Genomic DNA, 27,368 nt, shown 5'->3' with positions numbered 1-27,368 from the left:
TAGGGTAGTTCAGCCTTTGAACAAGCTGTCTGGATGTCCTGAAAAATCCCCATTCAAAGATCCTTGAAACTTCACTGGTCCAGAGCAACCACACCTAACTTTGAAGCAAGCATTGCCCTGAGCAGGAGTCTTGACCAGAGATCTCGTTTCAACTGGAGTTTTAGATATCAATGACATACAAATGAAAAGCTAACCTTGGGAGATAAGACAGGAGTATGTAAATCAAGACTACCACAGACATTCATAAAGATGTTAACAGCTTTTATTTCACTGGTGCAAGGCCCGCGTGTCATCCACCACTCACCAACATCAAAACAAAACATCATCTTCTATAAAACAGTTTCAGAAAATTCAAAACAAAATAACAGTGGCTATAATAAACTTCATACAATACTGTGAATCACTTAGTTTGTGTCATTCAAACAAGAACAAATCAGTTTTTAGCATACATGGCTTTTTTTTTCTCCCCAGAAATAAAACATACCAGCACAACTCCAGTACATGCCTCACACCCAGAAATGCATAACATCACTCCATGACATTGACAGCAGTTCGTGCTTAGAACTAGTCATCAGTTCACCCTACCAATATAATAAAATACAAAATGATATGAAAAAACTACATTTACAAAGTACAGTCCCAATCCTGCAATCTAATCTGTTTGGGTAGGTACCTGCAACCATTCCAACTCCCCTGAAGGCAATGTGGTTTTTAGTGCTCCGTTGCTAAAGATTTGATTGCAGAATCGGGGCAAGTGGAAAGGTTTAAATCTTTCCACAAGCAGTAAAACACTGCCTTATTCTTCTAGATTCCACTTCAGTAGTATTTGCACAACCTCCTAAACAGAGAGTTACCTACTTTCAATTACCTCACGTTTAGGAAGAAAGAAGGATAGGCTTTGAAGTAGTTTGCAGAGAAATGGCTTTCACTGAAATGACTTGGGGCTGTGAGCTGTGCTGTAGTGCACGGTGGTGATCCAAATGCTTCCGAGAGATAACCACATCTTGTTTCAGTATTTACAGTACCTGCTGCCTTCTTCTGCTCTACACAAGTTTCTTCACGAGCGAGAAATCAGAGATCTTGTTTCCATTGTACGAGCATTATGACATGACTCCAAAAACAGGATTATGACGACAAATACTAGGGCCATATTCTTCATAGTCTTTCTTGGTGTGACATACTTGGAAGAACTCTGGCTATGAAAATATAAAACAAATCCTCTCAAAAACATAAGAATGCATAAAATAGAAAAACAGACAAATAAATAATGATTTAAAATGTTTGCAGATTGCAGCTTTATGATCTGATATTACACCTTCACAACAGAATAAAATTAGAAATTTTCAAATGTGAAGGCAATCAAGAAAAGTTTGTCTGAACCAAAAGACTGCTTTTAAATACAGCAGTAAGAAATCCCACTTTGGAGACATGAATTGTTTCCATTTTCTTCCATTTGATTTTCTCTCAGTTTTAGGAACATTGCTTTGGATCCTATACTGCTGAAGTCCTGGCTAATCCCAAGTGATATCTTCAAGAACAAATGGACTATATTACAGCTATCATATAAAAATTATTTCAGAATTATGTCATATCATGATACCCTTACTCAAGTAAAGCTCCCACTTGACCTGCACAAATTTTGCTGTGATGAAAGTTGCATGAGGATTCCAGATTGTGACATAGTTCATGCTGTCACCATTAAAAGGTTTGAAAGTTAGTACTCAAATCAAATACAGCCAGGAGAAAACATGCAATAAAAAATTTAGCAGTTTTTCTTGAAGACTTACTGTTGAAGCCAGCATGGAACCACCAAACCAAACTGCGTAACGCTGCATGTGATGTGTTATCACTTGAACTTCAACTGGTTTGGGCTAAGAGAAACAGTTCACATTTAATCAGTTTGCATTTCCTGGCAAGACTCTTATAAACTGAAAATAACCAGAGATCTTCACCCATCCCCTAACATCGCTATCTCATACTTACTACTCAGTGTACCATACCCCCTGGGAGACCAAGTCAAATAACTCTTCCTGATTAGCACACAACAGTTAAATCCCCTCTTGCCTACTGCTAAGATCACTTATCTCCTAGAAAGATACTACCAGAAATGCCCTTACAGACTGCTCACAGTCGCTTCACGGTTTCTGTAAAGACATGTCATACATTGGAAGGCTATCAACAGACTTAATAATACATACATACACACAATTCATCTTATAGCACTGTTTTCACTTGGTGAGGTGAAAATTCTGAATTTCATTTCTTTTATTACCCTCATAATCAAAGCATTTGAAATTCCTACTTACTTTTATCCGACCACCACTGAGTTCCTCACTAAGTCGCAATCTTGCATCCACTACTCTTTTCAAATCCCTTTGCAGTCGTCGTCCAAAATCCCTGAACATCGTGGATCCTCCTGAGAGGACCACATTCTGTGCAGAAAATAAAGACACGCTCTTTAAATCCATCTTCAAGCAAGTTTCCCAAAAGGTATTAGGAAGCTGACATGCAACAAAGAACACCTTAAGCATTGCTCTTTTTTATCCATAGTAGGTCCACGGCCCCCTAAGTTCTCTTCTTTTTTCTTTAAAGAAGAGTTTTGTGTAGAACGTGCTATCACTAAAGAAAGAGTCCATTAAAATAGTTAGCTAGTACTCTATACATGCAGAGCAGCACAAAGAAGTTTCAGAGACGTTCACAGTAAGCAGTTTTAGCCCTTATGTCAAATAAGGCTCTAGTCTGACTATATTACCATTAGTGTCTTTCCACAATATGTAAAGTTATCTAGTACTTTTTTTTTTTTTTTTTTTTTAAGAGTTAAATTCCTAAACATGGTATTCAGCAAGTCGAAGGATTCTTCAAAAATGTATCGGGCCTCCAAAGAGGACTGCAATACTGAGAAAAATACTGTGCCTTCCCTTTTTCTGGTATTTTCAGAGCAGAGCTGACAGCCTCATAGCTGGATTTGTGCTTGGATTCTGAAGACAGGTTCTAGAATGTCACATCCTTACTTCTGCTGATAATGCTGCAAGGCTGTACACTAATGCAGAAGTCACTTCAACAGTGAGGGGACTCAAAACAGGAACGCTAGAACATAACACTGGTGGCAATGAGAATGCAGTTCATGATCAAAAAATGAACTCTACGTGTTAAAAAAAAAAAAAAAAAAAAAAAACACGTGTGCCCTTGCATACTGCTGCTACCACAAACCAAATGCCAATATGTGCTTACTAAAATCACTTCTATGCCTGAGACGCGCGTTGACAAGGAACTAGACTTACATCAAGAGTTCATTACACGCCGGGCAAAGGGTTACCTCTTGGTAATAGTTTTTGACACTTTAGACCAAAACTGTGCACATAATGAAAAAATATGGCCAGGAAACCTGCATAGAGATCTGAAGAGTTGAAGACATGCATAATAAGCATTCACTTGCAGGCTGCAGAAGTAACTGCTTGGATTTTAAGCAACAGATTACAAATCACAAGATTATCCTTGTTAAGTGAGAAGAAAGCTGTTTGCTTATTTATGAAAAAAATAAAATCTGTGCACATCATAAAATCCATTACAGTAAGGAAAACTCATTTCTTCATGGTTTCAGATTATCTACAATATAAAAGACTATATAACAAAGCAGGAACAGAGATACTTAAAAGAAAAGCACAGTTCCCCATAACATTACTGAAAGATTTCTCATAAGAGGAGGACAAAGGAGCCATAGATATAAAAACTGAAGCCAGAAACCACAGCTGGTCAGAAAATTAAGCAGGAGGTAGATCTCCCTTTTCCCCCCATATTCAAGAACATCTCCTCCCCTGCATCAAAGTGGTCATGCACTCTATATGAGAAAATTTCTAATGAGACAGGAAAAAAAAAAAACACAACTAACTTGAGTGATGAAATAGCAATTAAAAAGATGCCATCAGAAAATATTACCTGGAGATAATGAAGTTGGCAAAGAGAGTGAAAGCAATAATTCTGTTCAAAGCAAATTAAACTTTGAGTATACTGCATAAAGTAGACAATGCTACCACTAAAAATGGATTTCAGAATGTACCTGAGAATAATTGTGTGAATACATCTGAGACCAACTTACGCAGCTACAGAGATAGTGATAACACTGGAAGGATCTTTTACCATTCCAGGGCAAGAAGCTAAAAGGTCACAGCTCCCTCAGATTATAGCTATTTAAGTATTTCTGCATGTCAAGGAGAAAGAGAAGAGGGTGTACTGGTTGAAAAGTTGAGTCACCTCATTACCACGTATCTGGAAAAGCCAGGCCAAGCAGCATGTGTGATACGAGGTGACGCTAACTGCCATCATAACATGATTATACACAGCTACAGTTCCCCTGTTCCCTGCACTTCTGGTCAGCACTCGGCCAAATCTCTCCTACTGCTTTAGCAGAAGACTGCTCACATACGGGCTTCACCAAGCAGGTCAATCTTCTGAAAGGAGGGTAGAAGACAGGTAGTCCTCACGATGGAAGCAGAATCCACACACGTTCCCCACCCCCTGAGCAAACACCACCATTCACAAAGGACACAGTGAAGGAAGCAAAAGACTGTACGGAGAAAAAAAGAAAAAACACCAGCAAATACCTTCTCTAGAATAACTGAGCATAATACAAAGATGCCCATATCTACTGGAATGAAAAACACAATAACAATGAAGGATGCTAAACATGTTGTTTGGATTTCCAGACTGCTTGGGTATTCTCTAGCCTCCCAGAAAAAGACATCAAGAGTTAGGATTCAAGTATCTGTTTACAACTGATTCATTTAAATGAGATTTCTTCTGATCTTACTGTGCTTAAACACACTTCAGCTGGTTTAACAGTTCTGTGCAAAGCACAGGTTTCACAGCTGACACTGACGATCTTACCATCTGATGGAAAAAAGCTCCAGCTGCCTTTTATAGCTAACTTGCTGTAAGTTACATTGATTTGAAAGAATACACACTCTTAGAAGAAAAGAATATATTTCCTTAGAAGAGAGAGTGGAAGACCTTCCATGCACTTGAATGAGGTAACAACAAGTAATAAAAGCAGCCCTTTTATGGGAGGAAACTTGGGGGTGAAACTTCTCAAAGTTTTCACAGAGCTCCACGCCATCAAACACAGGGTACAGAAGTGGTTTCTGCCTGGTGCAGTGTAAAGATGCAACGCAGTGTAAGAACACTCTCAGCTGGACACTTCAGACTTTGCAGCACCCAGCTGATAAGCATCTGTTTTCCTGATAAATACGAACTTCAGCAACATGTTCAGAGCTCCCCTCCTTCCAAATAATAGCCGAAAGTTGTTTTATATGACACAACCACACCACCGGAGACACATCATTAGAGAAACACATGATTGTTAATAAAAATTATGGGTAAAAATAGGAGGATTCACAATCTGACGGCAAGTGTTCCACAAGCAAGTGAATCAATTAAGTTACACACTTTTGTTAATTTTGTTAAAACTGGGCAATATTTGCCAAGACTGTACATCAGGTGTGAGAAGAAGTACTCTACATCTTGAGCAAGAAACATTATCTCCACAATGAAGTAAATGCATTGTAAGAAACACTATTTCTGGAATGAGTTTTATTTTAATGATGAAGTAAAAATATATATATTTCTTAAAAAAAAATATATATATATATATATATATGTTTCTTTAAAAATCACGATTTTCAATGTCCATTTAACAGTTTGAGTACGGTCCCTGCCGTTCTGCAGAAACCCATCTGCACTCAGACAAAAGCAACTGCGATTCAGCTCTTGTCAAGCCAGCTAGCACAAGAAACGTTATAGAGCTAATAACAGAGGGGATAAGCATATAAAGGGTTTCTTCTCAGCACTACTGTGCTACACTGACAGTGTTAATCACTTGGGGCTTCCATTTTCAGCAGTAGGCACACCCTTCCTTCCCCCATGACTTACCATCAGTGCCAACACGACGCAGATCTAAAGGCCTGGCAATGCCTCCGGCCTGAACTCCCCCACAGTGACTCCCCCTTTTGCATTAGTTATTAACAGCAAACCTGATTTTTGAACCCTACCTAGTCTTCTACTCGAAGACACCTACAATTTCAGAGGGGAAAGGTAAGGACAGGGCTGATACAGCGAACAAGCTGGGAACCATCCCAGCCAGGATTTCAGCTCACACACCACAGAGCGGTCTGACAGCGCCATCTACACACCAAGCAGCGTATGGGAAGCTCCTCTCACACAAAGTAGAGCAAAGTAACTTAAGTTAAAGGTGAAATGAGAAAGATATTTACCCCTGATTAGCCTCCCTAACTCTGGATCTCGCCAGGTTTTGACAATGGGTCAAGTTGGGTATTCAACAGTTTAACCTTCTGAAAGAAAGTTAACAAGCCTATGCCACATCTCAACTGCAGCAGCAAGCTCAAATTCACAATTTCCCACATTAGCTGCACACCCAACTGAAAGTCATCTCTAGGGAAAAGAATTAGCATCCTTCAAGTTCTGTCCCACCTCCACTTCCACCGAAAACCTGGATGATCTATCCATAATTAAAGCCCACATTCTCCAACATGCTACAACCCCCTCCTCACACCTTGCTTCCTATTTGAAAAGCAAGCTTAGGAAGTCTGAGGCCAAGGATATCAGAACTCAATCCACCCTGAATTGAATCCTGAATATTTAAACTTACTTGGCTAGAACCTTTCAGAGATATTTCTGAAACCAGGTGAATGCTCTGTCAGACATCATTTTTATCTTGAAGTCTTTCATCCATATGTTTGTGCCAAAACCACAGCAGAAAATGGAGAGGAGTTGAAAGAAATCAATCATGGGGATGACCAGTGACCTTACACTTGCATCCACCTGCATTACACTTGCAGAAGGCACAGACCTATCAATAACTGTTCTCATCACGTTACTATCAAAACTCTTGGAAGTATCTGGGGAGAGACTTTGGATGGGGAAAAAGGAAGATGAAATAGAGTACGAAATAAAAGTGGCAGTTTTCTTTACAATGTGGGTGGTGAGACAGCGGCACAAGTAGCCCAAAGAAGTTGTGGATGCCCCATCCCTGGCAGTGCCTAGGGCCAGGTTGGATGGGACTTTGAGTGGGTAGAAGGTGACCCTGCCCGTGGCCCGGGGGGTAGGATTTGATGATCTTTAAGGTCCCCTCCAACCCAAACCATTCTATAATTCTTTGAATATAAAACAATCTTTCCAAGCCAACACATGAAGATGGTGTAATCACAGGAATTAAAAAGTGCATTGCTATTAACCATTATACAATTTAAAAGAATGAATGTGCTTCATTTGCACATGTGAAAGAATGCTTCCATGTGCTATTTATTGAACAGCTACAGGCACTGGCCAAACAACAGCCTTGTAAAGGTCCTGCTGCTCCAAACTTCAACATAAGGTGAGATAGCTGGCCTTGTAAGAGAGATGTTGATAAGATCAGGAAACAGGGATCCTGGCAATAGAACCTGATAGAAACACCACAGGACATCAAAAGATGGGTTGCAAATAATTCTCCAAAGGCTACATGCCACATGTAATTTGTGAGAAGGTACTTGCAGGTAATTTCTGCATGAACACTGATGAAGCATCCAAATATATTCAGTGGAAGCCCAGCACCACAGCACAGGGCCTTGGCTGGCCACCAAGCAGCACTGTGGGCAACTGGAATTGACAAACCACACAAATTAAGTGAGTGAATTTCTGCACCTACACAGTTTTAAAAGAATAGAGATGCTCTTCCCTTTGCAATGACCTTACTAATACTTACAATCTCTTTTAAGCAACTACGACATTGATCTACATTCAATAGACAGTTGTATAACATTGTTTCAATTACTTAAGTATAATGAAAAACAGAAAGGGGCAAAAAAAAAAAAAAATCCCAAGTTTCTCTTGGCTTGTCAGTAATTATTTGCCTGATGATTACAGTACAGAAAGAGTAACCTACCTCAACTGTTGAATACCACTTTCTAGAAGCCACTACTAATCTCTACCCTAGCAACGAAAGAAGTTTCTCTATGGAAACTTTGGTCTTGCAGGAAAAAAGCACAGACCCAAAAGACAGACAGGCATTAAGCATTTCCTAAAACTTTCTGCAGCATGCCTAAGCCTGAAGTACTAAAAAAGCCACTTTCCATTTGAGTTTGGTAAGTAGCTGAATTTCGTCTTTTAACCTGCTCCAGATTTGCTCTGAATCAATGTGTCTTATTCTAGATGGGGTAACGCTCATTCTAACAGGAGACAAAAACTATTGCCTTCTACTTGAGCAAGCAAACCTCTCCACACTCTCACTTTAGGCTGTTATTTCCAAAAAAGCACTGCTGCTGCACGAGCAAAAAGCAACTAGGAAGCATATAGTCTGCTGCCAATACAGCAAGAGAGCTTGCCACAGGCTATGCCTGTCAGTACCTTCATTTTCATTTCTTAAGGAACCAATGACTGAAAGAACTCTCTGGACTACACCCCTAGACAAGTTTAAGCAGGCTTAATCATTGTCTCCTAAAAGAATTTGTCTTCATGTACTTTAACAATGGGTTCAACACCTGGCTAAAACTGCAGGCAGTGAACATATACATGTTAAGATTATGAAAATATCTATATATAAAACTATGCGAAGGGAAGACCATGAGGTAACCCTTAAAATGGGCAAAATCCAAAAACTTTCATGTACAAGAATTTATACTGCAAATGTCAGACACAAATAGAGCTCCTTGGGGACAAAACTTACCTGTGTATCAAGCCACTGTTATAGGTAATCTTTCTCTCAAAAATAAAAGCAGCAAATACCAAGTACTCCTTATTCAGAAGTGGCATGCTGTTTATCTTTATTTCTACTCAAAGGGCACATTTGTCATACTAGTGGAAATTGTAGCTATGCATACCATATATAAATGCTTCATGATGATGATGTTGATCTTTAGTTATCAAATTAATTGAGTTAATCTTATAACAGAAAGATCATACCTTATATAATGGACGCCGGACATCAATGGGACAGTTCTGTATAACTTCATCGACTACATCCGAAATGGATTCCATAAAATCAGGATTAGCAAACTAGAATCAAACAGAACAGACATTGTATTTTTCCTTCCAAGAAGAACGAAGAAACAAAAAAGGCAGAAGTGAGACTGTAAAGAGATTTTGCAATAGCACTTTTAACGGAGATAGGGGAAATAAAAGCCAATATTACTCCTGTTCACCGAGTATTCTACATTATGTCAAACCCACTTCTACACCGAAAAAGGAATTCTTATTTCCCTTGTAGAGAAATTCAGATTCTCTTCCTTGGTCACAAATTCACTGTTCAAAATCTATGCACTAGGAGCCTACTACTGCATGGGATATGAGTTTGAGCTCTCCTGCAATATTAAATAGGCTGTTACTGTGCAGTGAAGTCATGTCTTTCCTTTTAATAGAAATCTAATACATCACTACACAAATCAGAATGTTCCACGTAAAAGATTTCAACCCTACTAAGACACACATGTTAAATTTCCACAAAAAAAAAAATAAATCTGAGGCATTTTTGTTTTGTTGTTTGTTTGTTTTCCTACCCAAGCACAGAAGTGTCTCCAATACTCAAACAGACATAAATACTCTACATTCTGGGTGGAAGCCCCATCAATACAAATACCTGTACAGTGCTAATAAAATTTCTGCATTTATAAATACTAGAAAGTCAGAGTTACTAATGCTAGTGAATAATCTCGGACTACTGGCCATTTTCCATTTAAAATTTAACAGATGCTTTAAAAAAAAAATGCTTGTAGCCTAGGTTTTGCCCTTTCAGAGATAAATTTTTGAGCAATTAAGTAAATTACTGAGAAATACATAATATATTATTTTAGAATATATTATTATATAATTTTAAGACTCTCCCAAAGGTGCAGACACTATTCGCGATTTATATCCTAGGCGAGATGAAGTATCTAACGGGATCACAGAATCACAGAATTTTCTAGGTTGGAAGAGACCTCAAGGTCATCGAGTCCAACCTCCAACCTAACGCTAACAGCCCTCCACTAAACCATATCCCTAAGCTCTACATCTAAACGTCTTTTGAAGACTTCCAGGGATGGTGACTCCACCACTTCCCTGGACAGCCTGTTCCAGTGCCTCACAACCCTTTCAGTGAAGAAGTTCTTCCTAACATCTAGCCTAAAACTCCCCTGGCTCAACTTAAACCCATTCCCCCTCGTCCTGTCACCAGGCACGTGGGAGAACAGGCCAACCCCCACCTCGCTACAGCCTCCCTTGAGGTACCTAAAAAGAGCGATAAGGTCGCCCCTGAGCCTCCTCTTCTCCAGGCTGAACAAGCCCAGCTCCCTCAGCCGCTCCTCGTAGGACTTGTTCTCCAGGCCCCTCACCAGCTTCGTCGCCCTTCTCTGCACCCGCTCAAGCACCTCGATGTCCTTCTTGTAGCGAGGGGCCCAAAACTGAACACAGTACTCGAGGTGCGGCCTCACCAGAGCTGAGTACAGGGGGACGATCACCTCCCTAGCCCTGCTGGTCACGCTGTTCCTAATACAAGCCAGGATGCCGTTGGCCTTCTTGGCCACCTGAGCACACTGCTGGCTCATATTCAGCCGACTGTCCACCATCACTCCCAGGTCCTTCTCTGCCTGGCAGCTTTCCAACCATTCCTCTCCCAGCCTGTAGCTCTGCTTGGGGTTATTGCGCCCCAGGTGCAGGACCCGGCACTTGGCCTTGTTAAACTTCATGCAGTTAACAAAAAGCCAAAACAAAGTATACACTGAACTGAAAGAGAAATTAGCAAATGAAATTGGCTTGGAGATCAAGAGCCATAAGAATGATGTGAAAAATCCCCAAGAAGTCAAGCTAATTTCCACTGTAAGAATTAATCATGCAAGAAGTTAAAACATTAAGATACAAATTAAAAGAGAATAATGAAAGAAATGGTGTTGCTTCTCATGGAGAGTTCTCAACTGAATGAACTACAGCCAGAAACCCTCTCCCGACCTCTCCAGTAAGTATACTGATAAAAGAGCAGGGCAGAAGGGACGTGTAGAAATTAGAGTTATGATATCCAAAGCAGAGCATAACATGCTCCCAGAAAGAGGACCAGAGAACCAATATGTGAAATTACATCTCATAGCGAATACTATATGGCTAGGGAATGACAAGTAAAATACCTAAGTACTTATTTTAAAAGCAGAGAAATTATCTGAATTACTACAAACCCCAAAGACTAACTTCAGGAGAATTACTAAACTTTTTCTGAAATCTTTTAAGACAGAGATAAACTGAAAATAGGATAAGATGACAAGATGGCTTTACAAAAGGCAGCTTTACCTAGCTACCCTCTAAAGTGAGGAATTAATGAAGTCTAGTGAGAAATTCTTTTTGGATACAGTACACATCATCTACTGTGTTTTTCTTGTCTAGAAAGTCAGTTCAGTTTTGTTTTTTGTTTTTTTTTTTTGTTTTGTTTTGTTTTGTTTTTGTTGGTTTTTTTTTTTTTTTCCAATACAGAGCCAAGAAACTATCAAGAAATGAAGAAAATGGAAATTAGTCCTTTACCCTACTCCTAACAGTCTTTGTGGGACTATGGAAAGAGAAACTATTAAAACGTGTGAGATAGGATTCTATAAGAATTACATGGGTAAACAGCAGGGAGGAGAAACTATTTAGCCTAGAGGTTTAATGATGACATAAGATTAGATGCCTATAAATTGACCGCAAAACAGATTAAGGCTGGAATTCAGACAAAAGGTGAGAGAATGAGATTTTTCAAATGCCTTTCCAATAGGAAGAGGGTAGACAACAAGAAACTTCATTGTTAATATGGACTTGATTATTTTTTTAATAGTTTTACAGACTACAGTTGCCTGCAATAAGCTGAATAGAGAAAACATACTCTGCCGTGCTGTAACATATTAAAACTCGATTCTATCTTCTCCCAGGATATCACAACATCCTGAAGTTCACTCTGACTGAACTACCAAAAACCAGACTAGGTATTGTAAATGTTTCCCAAAACTGCTTATTTCCACACCAAGAGATTTCAGTGGACTTCAGTGGACAATGGAGAAATTTAGCATGTATGCTTTATAAATTGACTCAATGTCAATAGAAAGTATAAAAAAGTCAATGTCCAAGACTTAAAATAGTATTAGTGGAATGCTACCATGCAGAGCAGTGCCCAAAAGGTCTGGCAGCATAACCAAATACACAGCATAAAAGCATACTAGTTTAAACCTGTGCTTAAAGAAAGAAGGAAAACACCATATAAAATCTGCAAGTTCAAGAACTTTCTTCTCAATTTTAGATTGCCTTTAAAGAAAGAAAATATGAGGCTTTAAATGTAACATGGGACGACACGAGAAAATAATTACCCACTGTGCTCATGTTTTTCTGTGCTTATGCTACCTGAGACTGTACAAGGTTTGAGTTAGGAAACTTACTGATTCCTCACTTCCACGTGATGGCGCACTCGCATCAAAAATCACTGTAATTCCCTCCCCCCTCCACTTTATTTACACAATAAAGTGCCTGTAACTTAATACTACTAGTACCTGTTCTTACCTCAGAATGATACACTTACCTCAGGATGAAAAAAAATTTCAGGTCCAAGGAACCTTTCATAACCAACATCTATAACAAACTTGTTTTTGTTGATTGCGTTGATGCCAGTATACTGCTTGATCCATTTCCGTGGATCTCCATCATATTTAGAAAATTCTTTTACTATGTCAGGACAAATGTAACAGTATTTCTCCTGTTGAGAAGTACCATGCATTAAAATTTGACAAAATAATTATTCCATTATTGAATTACAATGTATCACAAACAGAAGAACAAAAATATGTAACCACTCTTACAGATGGGGCTGTTCAACATATGTTTGTACCCAAATGAATACTGAAGCCTCAACCACCCAAAACATATATTGAATAAAATTCCACACCAATTCATCAGATTAGTCTGTCTCAAAATGAAAATGCCACAAGCACTAAGTGCGCGACAACAGGGAAATTCAATGGCAAGCTTTCATGGCAAGATCAGACCCATACAATCCGCCTACTGGCATATTTATTAAATTAAAAAGCAAATTTTAAACAAATTTTGAACTTAAAATGCTAATTTAATCTGCAGAACATACTCAACTCTACCAAAGAGTCTAGCATGAAGATTTCCTTCTTTTCCTTCCCCTGCACTTGATTGGACAAACCAGCAGAAGCTTGCATAATTACAACACAGTGCCTGTATTTGCATTTTTAAATGAGCCACCAGCAACTTGTTAAAGCCAAAAAATTAGTTCAAGGAATTTTATTTATATGTTTATTAAGAGATAAAGAAGGGTGTACCTTTATGGCTTTTGCTGTCTCCAGAGATTGTTCAGGAGGAATTCCTACTTCCCTCTCCCTTAGGAGCTGCTGAATAAAGTAAGTGATATCTCTACCTGCAATAGGAATATGTTTGATGCAACTTCCAATTACATAGCCTTCTGCCTATGTGGGAGGAGAGGGAGAAAAACAACAACAAAAAAATATGTTTAGGCATACTCATACAGTGTGGAATACCAACAATTAACAGCAAAACTATCACTCATTTCTATACTACGTCATTTTGATTTTTAATCAAAAAGTAAAATCTTGAAACTGTAAAATGACCATAAGAATGTACAAGCAACCTGCAAGGTGTATTTTTTTTTAAATATCCTTGATTACAACATATAAACAGATACTGATTAGATAATAGACAATGAAACACACAAGTGGTAGACAAAAAACAGCTTGTACACATTACACATTACAACCCAAAGTCTGATCAGATATTTTTTTTCAGGCATAATCTGAAAAGATAAAGTAATATGAATAGACTGCTCATGTTCTGTGTCAGAGTGAAGAACAAATAGGAAAAAGTATAAATTTATTAAAATGATCAGGAAAAAAAAAAATCAAATGAATAAATATCTAACTATAAGTACAATGAAAACAAGAAATCCATGTGTTGATTTTTTTCCCAGGACGTATTGACTGGTATTGCTGAGCCGACACTATTTCATATCTTGCCTTTCACATACATTTCTTCAGAACTTCATATGTTTAATATGTTTTATTGTGTTTGTTTTTTTTTTTCCTAATATTTCCCAGTTGAAGACAATACTGATATAACCAAATTAATACCAAAATGCAAGAAATTAACAGGACTCAAATTTTAATTTCTAAAATAACTGATCATTCAAGCATACTATATGCTTCAGAGATAACACTGTCATCAGTAAAACAGATGTTAGTAATGCACAGATAACTGGGTATTTTTAACATCCTAACAGAATTAAGCCATCTGAAATCAACCACATATATATGAACATGCATTTGTGCAAGCTTGCAGTTGCTTCCATACAAGCAGAGTTCACTAACTTCCAAAAGAGAAAAAAAAAATGAAAAGCAGACACCAGCTATACAACACAAAGTGCAGGTCACCAAAAAAAAAAGTTTGGATGTCTCACAAGAAGCATGCTAGGCATGCAGGAGATTTGACCCACTGATATGTGTTAATACTGAACAGAACTGAGGCATCACAATAATGCAAGACAAGGAGTTACACAGAAATATTCTCCAAAATATGGCCTAATGATTCCTTACTGTGGTCTTCATGTAGCCTGGACAGCTAAAATAATCCCATAAATAATAAATAAAGCCACATAATATAAGAAAAATTTTGCAAAACCTCCATAAGGAAGGAAAGAAAATCCCAAACAACCAAGCACCTCTAAAATTTTTAAAACAAAGTTTACTTTATTTTCTATAGATTAAAATAAGAACTGCCAAACTGTAAATTTGTCCAAACCACAGATATTTTCACAATGCACCCTGCTACATACCACAGGAATCACATGGGTCACTCCGTCACCACTGTCAATGACAATTCCAGTCAAAGTACGTTCTCCAACTTGTCGTGATGTCCAAGAGGCAGCTAAGGCCAACACTGCCTATATGAGAAACAGAACACACTTAGAAGCAGGCAGAATGTGCTCATTTATAATCTCAGAAAGTATTGTTTCAAGCATTATAGACATGTGCTATATATGCAAGACTATACATACTACAGCTATACTGTACTTTAGAAGGATATATTCACTTCGTTCACCTGAACAGCAATGTAAAGTCCTGGTATGTTAAATGATTCAAACATGATTTCTGCAAGATACTCTCTGTTTTCAGGTGTATTCAATGGAGGTTCTGTCTGGAGGAAAAAAAAAAGAAAAAAGAAAAAGTTTGAAAAAGATCCTCAGTAGTGTCCTAACAGTTAACGTAATGACTAGCTCAGTATGCTAATAAACTTTATAAATTCTTAATGAACTCAAAAGTCTCAAACAAGCTCCAAAACTAAAAATTTCATACAATCTGGGGAGAGTATCAAGGAGGTTATTTCCACAACAGATGACTTAATTTAAGTTTTCAAAGGAAAGTAATAATCATGTTACAAGAAATGCTGTTTTGTACCATACTGTCTCACTACGGCTAGACAGAGTGGCATGATTTCAACGTCCAAATGTTCACAACGAAAGTAATGTGTTAGAGTAGCACAGCTGATTTCAGAAGGACTACTCATAGGAAAAAACACAGCACTCAATGCTTAAACAAAGGGGAAAGGTTTAATCATATGTGCTAGGAGCAGACAATCTTTGAAGATTCCTCATGTCCCAGACCTCCCATGTTCAGTGCACTGAGCAGCTGTGGGCTGAGACACTGCCACACTCACTTGGGTGCTACAAAATAAGACATGCTGGGGATGTGGGATGGCTACATGCGGCCTACGCTCAGTTTTAGCCAGGCAGTGAGAGACCATAGAGTTAGCAGGAGGTGGGATTTTTGTTCAAAAATTCCAGTGTAAGATACCTAGGGAAGCAGTGAAGTCCCCACCCCTGGAGGTATTTAGGAGATGTGTGGACATGGCACCAAAGGACATGGTTTAGTGATGAAACTCAGTAGGCCAGGCTGAAGGTTGGACTTGGTGATATTGAAAGCCTTTTCCAACAAAGATGATTCCATGATTCAGAGTCATGTCAAAACTAGAACCAACAAAGGGCTCCTTTAAATGAAAAATCTGGAGACAAACCAGGCATAAGGGCAAATGAATATAAAGAATAATTTCTAAAAAGCCTATTGCAAACTACTTCTTAAAATCTAGTATCCTAATTTGATCTTTAAGAGAAATTTTCATACATTTGTGCTTTACCACTAACATATGGTGCTCTACTAAGCAAGAATATCCTCTACTACATTGTAAAGTCAGCCAATAATTTCAAATAGAATTCAGTTTAAATAAAGCAATTAAAGCCTTTCAAAAACAAAATCCAACCTTCAGTAGCCTAAATCACAAACTGAACAGAATTTGGTTCTGATGCACTTTCACAGATATTTTGTTCCAGGTGATGAAGAAATGTAAGGCATGCAGAGAAAAACCCTCTAACAGAGCTTGGAATTGGAATAGTGGAAGCTTGAGCTTGAAATATTATTTAAGTTTTCCTCTTAGAAAAATATTCTTGGAAAAATGTTGTTTTCCTTCCAATAATGTTTTATTTCCCCAGTCTCAATAACTCACCATTAAAAAATAGTGATCTTCAGGTTCAGCTCGTAGGTATTTAAAAATGACCTGCTCCATGAATCTCTCCATGAGGTCCCAGTCTTCAACAATTCCATGTCGTATAGGCCACTGAAGCAAGAAAACATGTCAACCTTCTAGACCATATGAGAATAAACAAAACCAAAAATAGCAACGCTGGAAGCCCACAAATCCTTACATCTTCTACAAGAATTAAAACATCTCATCTCATGATCACATTATCAAATCCTTTACTTTCACTTTAACTTGAAGTAGTTAACTCTAAATTATCTTGTACCCTCAGGTAATTCCAACTGCAATTTTATGTTGCAGGACTGCAAGCCAGACTGTGTTTAATCCACTATTGTTTTGTAGCAGCACTGTATTTCAATTTCTTTTTGTATCAATTTTATCACTTAGAAAGTTGAAAATCATACTCATATTCAATATGTCTGCCAATCTATAAAAAGAAATAAAGACCATATAGGCAATATATTTTTCAACATACAATCTGATATGTTTACATATTGTCCAATGGTAAGAACACAGATGACATTTAAGTAATAGAGTAGGATGTATAAAATATGATTTTTTCCACATAATTCATAAGCTGTTAACATCTTGTAAGTACAATGAGTCCTCTAGTAGGATATGGAAAATATGATTCACACAGAAGCCACACTGAAGACAGCCTTCCACAAAGCAGTTGTGACATTCCCTGAAGCAAAAGTATCCAACACGTTCCCCAATTCATACACCACATTAAAAGGATACACTCTTAGCAAGAATTTAAATATTCAGCGTTTATGACTATTTTAATAGCAAATCATTTTGAAAACTGAACAACTGCACTGTGCGGTGGGTATTTACAAAAGTCATCAAGCACCAATCACACAGGGCAGCACTAGTAAACACACATTTAAAAGAGGTAAGGCCAACAAACCAAAAGCATGCAGTTGTTAAAATGCCACAAAATATTTCACAAGAAAGTCAATGTGTTTTTTTAAATAGCTATCTAAAAGGTCTAGAACAATATGTAGTAATAAAAATGTGCAAATTTGAGAAGCTTTTTAAAAAAAAAAATTCTTACCTTTGTAGCATAGGTAGGTTTATCTATGGCTTCATCTCCTATGAAAAAGTCCAGATCATCAACACCTTTCATTACCCTCCTCTGAGCCTGGTCACCTACTTTGGCTGATTCTCGGATTGCAATACCTTAAAATAAAATCCAAACAAATTGAGGCAAAATTAAAAGAGCTAAAAATAAAATTGATATGCATTTTTTTTTTTTAACTAAGGATTCTTTCCCAGGAGTAAAAGTTGGAATATAGAAAGTATAGTTGCCAGAAAGCTGAAATTATATCTATTGACAAACCAATATAGCAGAATTCATTCTCATCGCTCTCTCAGGTAGGATTTTGGTCACCTCTCTCTCATTAAAGTAAATGATAACTCAAAAAATCTCTAAAAATTCAGTTTGTTACAGCCTACAGCAGTCACTAAACTTGCACAGGTGCAGCACTCCACCAAGAGATACCCTTTAAGTCTGCAAGCGATGTGATTTTCTGAGTTTCAACTCAGAGAATTAAGAAAAAGAGCAGAGGAGAAGAAAAACTATGTACTTCAGAAATAAGTAGTGGAGTCATTATCCCCATCAGTGAGAACAAGGAAGCAGGGAGGGGAGAAATCAATTTGCGGTGCTACAAAGAAATCTTTGGAGACTCTCATGTGTCCCATTATCAGCCTGCAACTATCACTAAAATTATTAGATGGCTGCTATAGGCACGAAGATGAGACAGCAAAAAAAAAATCTGGGGCAAGCTATAAATAAAAATGGAATGAAGTAAAACACTACTTATTTAATCACACAGAGTAGAAAATGCACAGTAGACAGGCATCATCCTCAAACACACCAAACAGTACCAGGACCAAGAATTATTGACAAGCAAACAATTCTTGCAGAAACTCATTCAAGCCTCCACACATTATCTCAGTTTTACGTAACAGTATTTAAAACAAATTCACGGGAAACACTTGATATCCCGCACCTTTAACATAAGACATTTACATTTTTACAAAAAAATTACATTAGAAATTCTTACGTTAGATTTTTTTAAAACAATATTTAAAATAGTTAAACTATAACCAGTAGTCTAGATAGAAGACTCTTTGACCCCCCCCCAATTATCCTTTTTTTTTTTTTTTTTCCTTTTAAAATCTTTGTACCTTCTACTGTGAGTAATCAAAAGGCAGGCTAGATGCTTTAGTAAGGAGTTAACTGATGAAGTCCACAAAAAGTAAAGACAGTGTTTAGTGTAATTGGAGATTAACTATGAGACAGTAAGTGCCATTAGGGAACTGAATACGTAGTCAGTGCTACAATCTATACAAATATATAACATTTGAGAGGAACTTTTAAGACTACAATTAAAATCAGGAACACTGAAAACGCGTAACATTTTCATTTAAACAATTTTAACATAGAAAACAAATTACAATAGTAATTCTGCTCAATAAAACAAATGGGTAACAACATTTGGTTTATATTTACCCACTAAAAATGACCATTATCTAGTCTTTTTTTGACTATTGAACTGTCTGAAGCCCCAGACAAACGTAAATAAGGCAGACGCCACCTGCACTTCAGTACTTAATTTGATGGGAAGCCTTCCCCAGATTATCCAGGCAGTAACCATGGTGTCAGGTAGACAGGAGGTGAGTTGCATTCTGCCTACTCAAGAGTCCTGGCAGAAAAAGAATGGAGATTAAAAGGAAATAGGACTGGAGGTCTCTTCATGTTTGTCATAGCAACTAAGAGCTGATTTAATGAGCAACAGTCGTAGCTAACTGCAAACAAGTTCTGTTTAGCTACACTCCAGCCAACGATGCTAACACAGTGAATATCACTTCCCAGATGGACAAGAGACTACGAAGGCCACGCTGGGAATTGGAAAGCAAGCCATTTACTCACCAAAGTGCTTAGTAATAAGCAGTGTGCACTGAGTGTTGGAGGGACAAAAATAAAACACTACTTACATGATGGAATAATGAACTGAGGTTCTGTATTCCCTGCATAGCCAAGTTTGGTGTACCTGGGAAAAGAATGATCAAAAGGTCATTAGATGCATTAGATGCACGCTCTTTTAAATAAATAAATAAAGCTTTCAAACAAAAATTCACAACACTTCTCAGAGTGAAGGCCAAACATGCACATAACACATCTATATTTTCTAGGTTATGCTTTCAAGTGTAAACCTGCTGAGAAGAAGATTCAGAAGTGGTAAATACTCTAGGTGCTATTTTTTAGACACTTTCAGCTTTTCCAGAGATTTTGGAAGTGGATTTTCAGAACCGTGAATTCTGAACGCTCAGCTCTTATTTTCTCCATCCCATTCACCATCTATGACAAAATTTGGGCAGGCCACACTGTGATTAAAGGAAGATGGAGCTTCAGAAAGGAAGATTAGCTTCAGAAAGCTAATATAAGTGAAGTAGTCGTGAGACACGGCATATTTAATATCGTCAAACACAGGGCAGAGGGAAAAGTGTGGCTTAAGTACAAACCACAGTTCAGAACTTCAGTTTCCAACCCAATACAACTTCTCTTCATGCCTTGCACAAACCACTCACTCTGCCACAGGTACGGTATGGCAATCTATATATACTACCCAAAAGCAAGCAGGATTCATAAAACACAGCAGATGGTATGAAGCATTGCCTGTCTGTCTCAATATACATATAGTATATATATTTATCAACTAAAGTATCAAGAGAAAAAAAAAAAAAAAAAAAAAAAAGCAAGTAACTTGGGAAGGAATTGAAAAAAAAAAAAAAAAAAAGGAATTTTGACACAAAACTTAAGATCTCTGCATGACGTTACTGGCTACAAGCTGGTTCAGGCTTCCAGCAACTAGAAATAATTAGCATCCCAGACTATGGAAAATAGCTCTAATCCCTAAAATAAACAAATACATTCAGAAGCAGTTTCAGAAAAACAAAAATTATTCCAGAGACTGAACTTTTCCTCCAATATTGTCATTAGACAGCTACAAAGTACAACAGCAGCAAGATGCGAGGGAATGAGCATTACTCACAGCCAGTTTTGCCCTAAAAACCTAAAGCCACAAAATTCTTAAACAAGACCAACCACAAAATCACAGCCTAGGTCCTAAAGTGAATTTAGGATCTTCATCTGCAGCCTGCTCTCAATATTTGCTAACTACATCGCTAAAACTGAGGGTTGTTTTTTCATTAAGCAGATTATAAAGTAAGTTCTCTTCATGGAGTATTCGGCATAAAAACACTCATTAAGAGTCAGTTGGCTTAGATAAAGAAATTAAATCAAAACTGAATTAGCAATGACCTTGGAATTTAAATATTATATTTTCAACATCTCTTCAAAGCTGTAGCTTCAATAGACTTCAAGTAATCTTTAAAAAAAAGCCATTTCCCCCAAGGCTAAAAAGACAAGGGCTGTGTTTTGGGGGCAAGGGTTTGTTGTATTTTTAATCATCATTAGACTGAAAGCATATGCCTGTATAATCCAGAATGTTTATGCATACTTTCCATGGCTCTCAAAAGATATAATCAGGGCATTAAATTAGACTGATTTGTAAAAAAGGCCATTACTAGCAAGAATTCTTCTTATGATAATTACTGCTTAGTTTCTGCACATTTTAGAAGGAAGCCCACCTTGGGAATATTGTTGAAATGTACCCAACAACAAAGCAGGCGTTACACTGGGATTTAAGATGCATTACAGGATACTTACTCTTCATTTGTCTCTCTGAAAGGGGTTTGGCTTGCATGCCCATACTGCCATCCAAGAAAACCATTTTTGGATTCAGAAGGCCTATGTCTAAGCCTTAGAAATGGCAATCACGCAGAAGCCTCGTGAAATCATGAAAATATCAGTCATACCTCAGCCCTCCAAGCCCCACTGACACAAAACAAGTCAATATATACACATATGTATAAGCTTATAAATATGTATATATAAGCATTTTAATACAATTTGTGTGTGTGTGTGTGCACAAACTAAAATTAAAAAGTTACTGCAATACAACCAACATTTATTTCTTAAGCTAAACAGTGGCCCAAAGGTGACTTCAGGTTGCCATCTTTCCCCTTTCTAAACACTTGCCAAACTCACCGAGTCAATCACAGTATTAAAAAGACACCCTCAAAGAGCCAATCTGGGGCAGCAGCCTCTAAAAACAATACCTTATAACCAAAACAGGGATCAGATCCCACCAGAAGAATTACTTCAGCAGTTACCAACAGGCCATATCTCAGTATTTTGTCACTAGCTGAATTTCCTCTGCTCCAGAAAAATCTCCCTAATATTTTCCAGTATCAGTAGAAAGAGTTCCCTTGGAAGAAGGTACCTCGCAGAAGAGATCATCTGGAAAGGTTTCTTTTGCATGCCATTAATCCATGAAGGAATAATATCAGAGCTATATAAATAACTGTATTTTCAGTTTCAGTGGAAAAAAAAGTCGTGTTCAAAACTGAAAAGATAACCTATTTAGGACCAAACAAGACACAGAGACTTTCCAGTGTCTGCGGCATATTTCAGGTGTTTTGACAAAACCACATGAAAGGGAAACTCAAAGTACTCTCAAAGCCACTGAGGAAGAAAAACGATGCAAACGATGCTCCCCGTTCTTACCCAGCCCACTCGCTCAGAGCATCGCAGACGTGGCCCCAGACTTTTCTCCTGCCCAGCAGGACCTGAGCACGTCCCATCTCCCAGAGCAGAACCCAGGAGTCCATTAAAGCGTTGGGTGACCCACTTTCAGGACCTCCTACGGACCTTGTTCCCTTTTATACGAAACACTTGAATATTCATCGACCTGAAAGGCTCTGGACTTAAGCAGTTGGGGAGGTTACCTGCTCTCCAGTCCCTTCTCCAATGAATATTTAAGCATCTGAAACATGGTTTGCTTTCTCCTGCACAACAGCCTAGCAGACTAATGGTAATGCAACAACTCATGATCTGTAAATTATACAGACAGCTTTAGGGAACACGTATGTCCATTTAATTTCATTAAAAGTAGCAGATTTATCACTAGTGAGATAGGAACCTACTGGAAACTCTACAAAACGCAGCATATTGGAGACTTCATTAATGATTAGGAGAAATGTGATCCAATAGATGAAAGCTACATCATGAAAGGAGATGTGAAGGAAATACTCAGTTTAAAAACAGTCACCTGAAAGTTATTTATCATTGAAACAGTTTCTAAAAATTGAAAAAGAAATGGGTTTTAATAAGTACTATTTTTCCAGGTGGTCAGCTAGTACACAAATCAGTCTCACTAGCTTTGGCATGAGGAATGGTAAGTCTAAACCCTGTCTCTTCTGAGGTCCTGTTGAAACACTAAAAGAAATCCAAAGAAAAATGTAATGTACAAGAAGATGACTGCAAAGATGTACAAACAGACCAAACCAGTGAAAGACATATGGACCCCTCAGCCACTTTAAAAAGGGATATATTTGGGAAATGTCTTACTAAAGCATAAGAACAACATGATTTAGGCACCTGAGACCACAAACTCAGGCAGTTGCTTTAACCACCTCAAAACAGAAGACAATGTTTCTCTGGACAGCTATGCAGAAGAGTAAGGCCATAAACATTTTTGAATTTCCTTCATTCCTATTGTTTTAAAAGTTGGGACCAAAAAGCAGTGTTTACAAAAAGCAGCTTGTTTACACCCATAAACAAGCTCTGAAGAGAGAGAGAGAAAATGATGAAGAATATCAAAAGGGCTAAAAAAAAAAAAAAAAAAAAGACCTGTAAAGGAACAAAAAAATAGTAACTTCCGTAATGGGAAAACTTCAGACGATGCTACAGCTTAGCAGTTTTTACTTCCAGGACACCTGTCACGACATCCTGCCATAAGCAGTTTGTATTATCATTGTTACAAACATGCCTGAGAAACTTGCAATGCGAGGTCCTCATCAAGATGTGGAAAAACGCTTTTGAAATGAAAAAGGACACGGCAAAGGAAGAACAAAGAAAGAAGGAATGCAAAGTAGGAAATATCAAACCCCAATCCATTACGTCTGCACGATTTGCTAAGAAGCACCACCAGCCACTACAGTAATAAGCTTTGAGAGAGCCGAGCAGGACTGGGGCCTCTGGTTCAGACCTTTACAGGACTGAAACCCATTATTAGAAACAACAGCTAATTAACCCATGCTCCTTAGACCCAGAACAGCAATTAGAAAAATGGCTGGTTGCAAGTCTCACATGGAAAGGGCAGAGGTGATACTTGCATAGAGCAACCCATTTCACACCAGAAGTATAGTATATAATAAGGGGGGGTGAAACAAGTAGCTGCAACACTGGAAGATGTTATCTCTAACAGGTCAGCAACAACACACACACAAAATAAAATTTATATATATATATATACACACACACACACAACACTTATATCACCAATTTTTAGACAACTTCAGCTCACTCAACCCAGAAATCAAGCAGTTACCTCTAAGCTGATCGGTAATGCACTGCCAAAGTAAGTTTTCCTTACTAAAATAAAAATGAAGTGACTTGAGTAAAATAAACCCAAAATAGAAGTAATCCTCAGTGTCTGCAAATACACACAATGACGAGAAGTATTTTGAGCCACCTCTGGTTTGCACACCCACCTACCAGCACGCTGATGGCCCACCACTAAATGCCAGTTGTTAAAACTAGTCATGAAGTTTAAAGCTGCTTAAAACAGCAACATCAGACAGGCCTGGGAGTCCTTAACCAACTAAAAATAGCATGCCCTTCGCCACAAAAAGACTGATAGCAACACATAACCTGACCGCCAGAAAAACCTCCCGCAAATAAAATGAAGATGTAGGGCATCAAAATTGGACAAGTCATTTGCAAATACTACTGGAAAAGAGCAATCATATCCAATAAATTGTTACTGCGCTCTGCAAACATTTGTCATAAATGGTTCGCCTTTCATTCATAAAGAAAAAGTCATCTCTCTAATAATGTTAACCTGTTGCTATGACAATAAGTTTCTCGCCAAAACCCTCTATTTCCTATGCACCCATTGCTGCTTTTTTGAGGAACTCCAGCGCTGTGCAGGACTGAGGCCTGTGGCTGCTAAAAACAGTAAACTCACCCAGGCTTCTTGTGCACAAAACAACATCAGAAAGAGTCTTTTCACGAACTTCTTAAATCCACTTACATGAAAAGAACAGGGATTAGTCTCCAGACAAAGCACCTCATTCAGTATCAGACACAGAAGTAGAAAAGTGTATTTTATATATGTAACGTTCCACAGCTTGTCTGCATATACTTTTTCATTTCCGCTATGCTCTTCCAAATGTTTCATCTGAAAGCCTTTTCATGAATAATTTGAATGAATTGTTTGAAGCTTGTAGCCCAAAGTAGATTCATTCTAACAATAAGAAGGTTTTCAACCCACACAGAGGAAAATTCCAGAGACTGTTATCAGTGACTCAAGCTACTTCTGGCTGCTTTTGTTCAGAATATTTCTTCTTGTGCTGGAAGATTATTTATTTCAGATTTAGTAACCTCATTGCTAAAAGGTCTTCAACACTTTGGTGCTGTGCAGCAAAGCCAAGCAGAAGTCCCATCAGAAGTGACACCACGTTGTCTCATGAATTAAGACCATTTGGAGGCACGGACGTTAAAAGTCCACTTGGGGGATATTTGAACCCTTTCTGAAACAAACTGATATACAAGCACACACACATCCAACAATTTTTGCCATGCAAGCACTAAATAGATTTCAGAAACTCCACTTCAATTATTATTTTTCTGCAAGCACGCAGTAAGCTATTTTCTGTCCTTATTTATTTTGTATAACTGTTGGTCAGCAGTATCTACTGCTAGTGCAAGAATGGAATCACTTCACAAACTTAGAGCAAAAGAGGTCTCCTGAAAGACACAGGCATATTTTGTGCATTTTCTGGATTCTGTAGTTTATATTGTAGCTTCTGTAAAGGATTCACCTAGAATTCCCCTCGCTTTCCAGGAAATCTCTTCAAAACTGTGAATCAATACTCCTATAACACCAACAGTTCTGTGCAGAACAGATACTTAAAACATCTTCAGCAAATAAATAGATTGAACCTGGGGAACTACCAAGAAGTAGCTAATGCACACGCAGAATCATATGCAAGATGAAACCCATTCTCTATTCTACTCCCAAAGTTTTCTTTTCAGCTACGCACTCCAGTATTCTCCACTGAGAAGACTGAACTGATTTCTTGTAATATAAAGGTATGAACAGAGACAAGAGACTTCTTAAAATTTTGTCACAGTTTAATGAAGACATACTTCAAAATACAAAACCCTTTTCTGGAAGAAGATAAGGTAACACCACGTCAATGTAATGTGCTTCCTCTGATTCCCTCTTTTTTTGTTTCCTCTTAATATGATGGCTCAGTTTTGGAAGTCTTAAAAGTAAATTCCAAGCATTACATAAATGAAAATAGTGCAGCAAGTTCCCTGCAGAAGGAAGGTCTATTATCGTAATAAATTAAGGCAATCAGTGACCCTGAGGCACAGCCTGACAGCTGAAGTTATTGGCTGAACAGTTACTCATGGATCGGTGTCTCCTCTCCTCCCGAAAGCTCTCCATAACTGTTGGGCCAAAGGAAAGAGATTAGCAAGAGCACATTACATATCCAGTATCTCCTTCATTACCACTCCCTTCGACACCTCCCACTCCCAAGGCACAACCACCTCGATGATTACTGGTCTTCGCTAGCCACAGACAGGTAGGTAAGACCTGTTCCTCTGAGAAGAGAAATGCCTCCTCAGCACAGCTTCTGCAATTTAGATTCGAGTCCTTGGAGCATTGGGGATTACAAAACTCATGGCTTGGCTAAATGTAGAGTACATCTCACGTTGACTTGACGAGGGCTAAGAAGGGATAACCTAACACCAAAGGACACCACTAATGTGATACAGGTGGCTTTCCTCTCTCTGCTGGCTGAAGGCAATACCCCAAAAAGCTCAAGAAGATGTGCACTCCTTGCGGCACGATCAGATACAACCCAGCAAGGCCACCGTGGTCCGGCCGCTGCGTGCAAGAGAGATGCCACAGCACAGCAAGAACGCCTCACCTGGCCCATGGTCACCTCTGGTGTGGAACTCACAAGCAAGACAAGCACAGGGCTTCTCTCAGCATGCAGCCACTCAAAACGTCACCTGCGTTTTTAGCATTTTAGCCCTATGATGGTTTAAAGTCAGTGAACGTGAGTGGAAACTGGACCCATGAGGGGAAACGGGCACAGGGAGACGGAGCATCCCCGGGGTGACACGGCCTGCCCTGCTGCGGCTGCCAGAGGGGAGGAAGGGCAGGAGGAGGAGGAAGGAGAGGAGGACGATGAGAAGGAGGAAGATGAGGATGAAGAGGGCACCCGGCGGGGGGAAGCAGCGGCCTGCCCAGCAGCAGAGGGGCCCGCAGCGGGTAGAGGGGACCGGGACACACAGCACGAGCCCGGCTGGTGACAAAGAAAAGCCAAACCCGGAGAGGAAAAAGGACGCCCCACCGAGCCTCCCCCCGGCACAAAGCCCCCCTCAACGAACCCACACGAGGACCGGCAGCACCGACCCCCCCCCCAGCTCCCCGCACTCACCCGGTGCCTCCGTCTATCACGCAGGGGGGCAGGTAGCTCGCCATGCTGGGGAGCCGGCAACGCGGTTCCTACACCACTACCACCACCACCACCAGTAGCCGGGCCGCCGCCGGCTCCCCCCGGGCCGGCCCGGCTCGGCCTCACTGCATGGGCGGCGGAGCGGCGGCCGGCACCAT

The 27,368-nt window shown here is 38.9% G+C and overlaps 1 protein-coding gene across 2 annotated transcripts; it reads right to left on the bottom strand.

The window, feature by feature from the left end:
- Window positions 1-244: 244 nt before the first annotated feature.
- On the bottom strand, window positions 245-27,368 carry ACTR3B (actin related protein 3B). Of its 2 annotated transcripts, none has more exons than XM_084508995.1 (12): window positions 27,193-27,368; window positions 19,603-19,658; window positions 17,657-17,781; window positions 16,567-16,677; window positions 15,109-15,204; window positions 14,843-14,950; window positions 13,320-13,463; window positions 12,557-12,730; window positions 8,953-9,045; window positions 2,307-2,432; window positions 1,788-1,871; window positions 245-1,196 (listed from the first exon to the last, which is right to left on the bottom strand). In XM_084508995.1, the coding sequence occupies exons 1-12, from the start codon at window positions 27,234-27,236 to the stop codon at window positions 1,101-1,103; spliced, it is 1,257 nt and encodes a 418-aa protein (XP_084365121.1). In that variant the 5' UTR covers window positions 27,237-27,368; the 3' UTR covers window positions 245-1,100. The 2 variants fall into 2 exon arrangements, with proteins under 2 accessions (XP_084365121.1, XP_084365120.1); XM_084508994.1 differs by having other exon boundaries at window positions 245-1,192.

This window comes from Aythya ferina, assembly GCF_964211825.1.
Source record: "Aythya ferina genome assembly, chromosome: 2".
Taxonomy (NCBI): Eukaryota; Metazoa; Chordata; class Aves; order Anseriformes; family Anatidae; genus Aythya; species Aythya ferina.
This window is presented reverse-complemented; position numbering and strand designations above follow the sequence as displayed.

Excerpts from the sequence above, each read along its gene's own strand:
- ACTR3B (XM_084508994.1), bottom strand. The coding sequence starts at position 27,236 with ATGGCGAGCTACCTGCCCCCCTGCGTGATAGACGGAGGCACCGG. Across the intron at positions 19,659-27,192 it reads GTGATAGACGGAGGCACCGG|GTACACCAAACTTGGCTATG; the intron begins GTGAGTGCGGGG and ends TTCTTTTCCCAG. Across the intron at positions 9,046-12,556 it reads AAATTTTTTTTCATCCTGAG|TTTGCTAATCCTGATTTTAT; the intron begins GTAAGTGTATCA and ends GTTTGATTCTAG.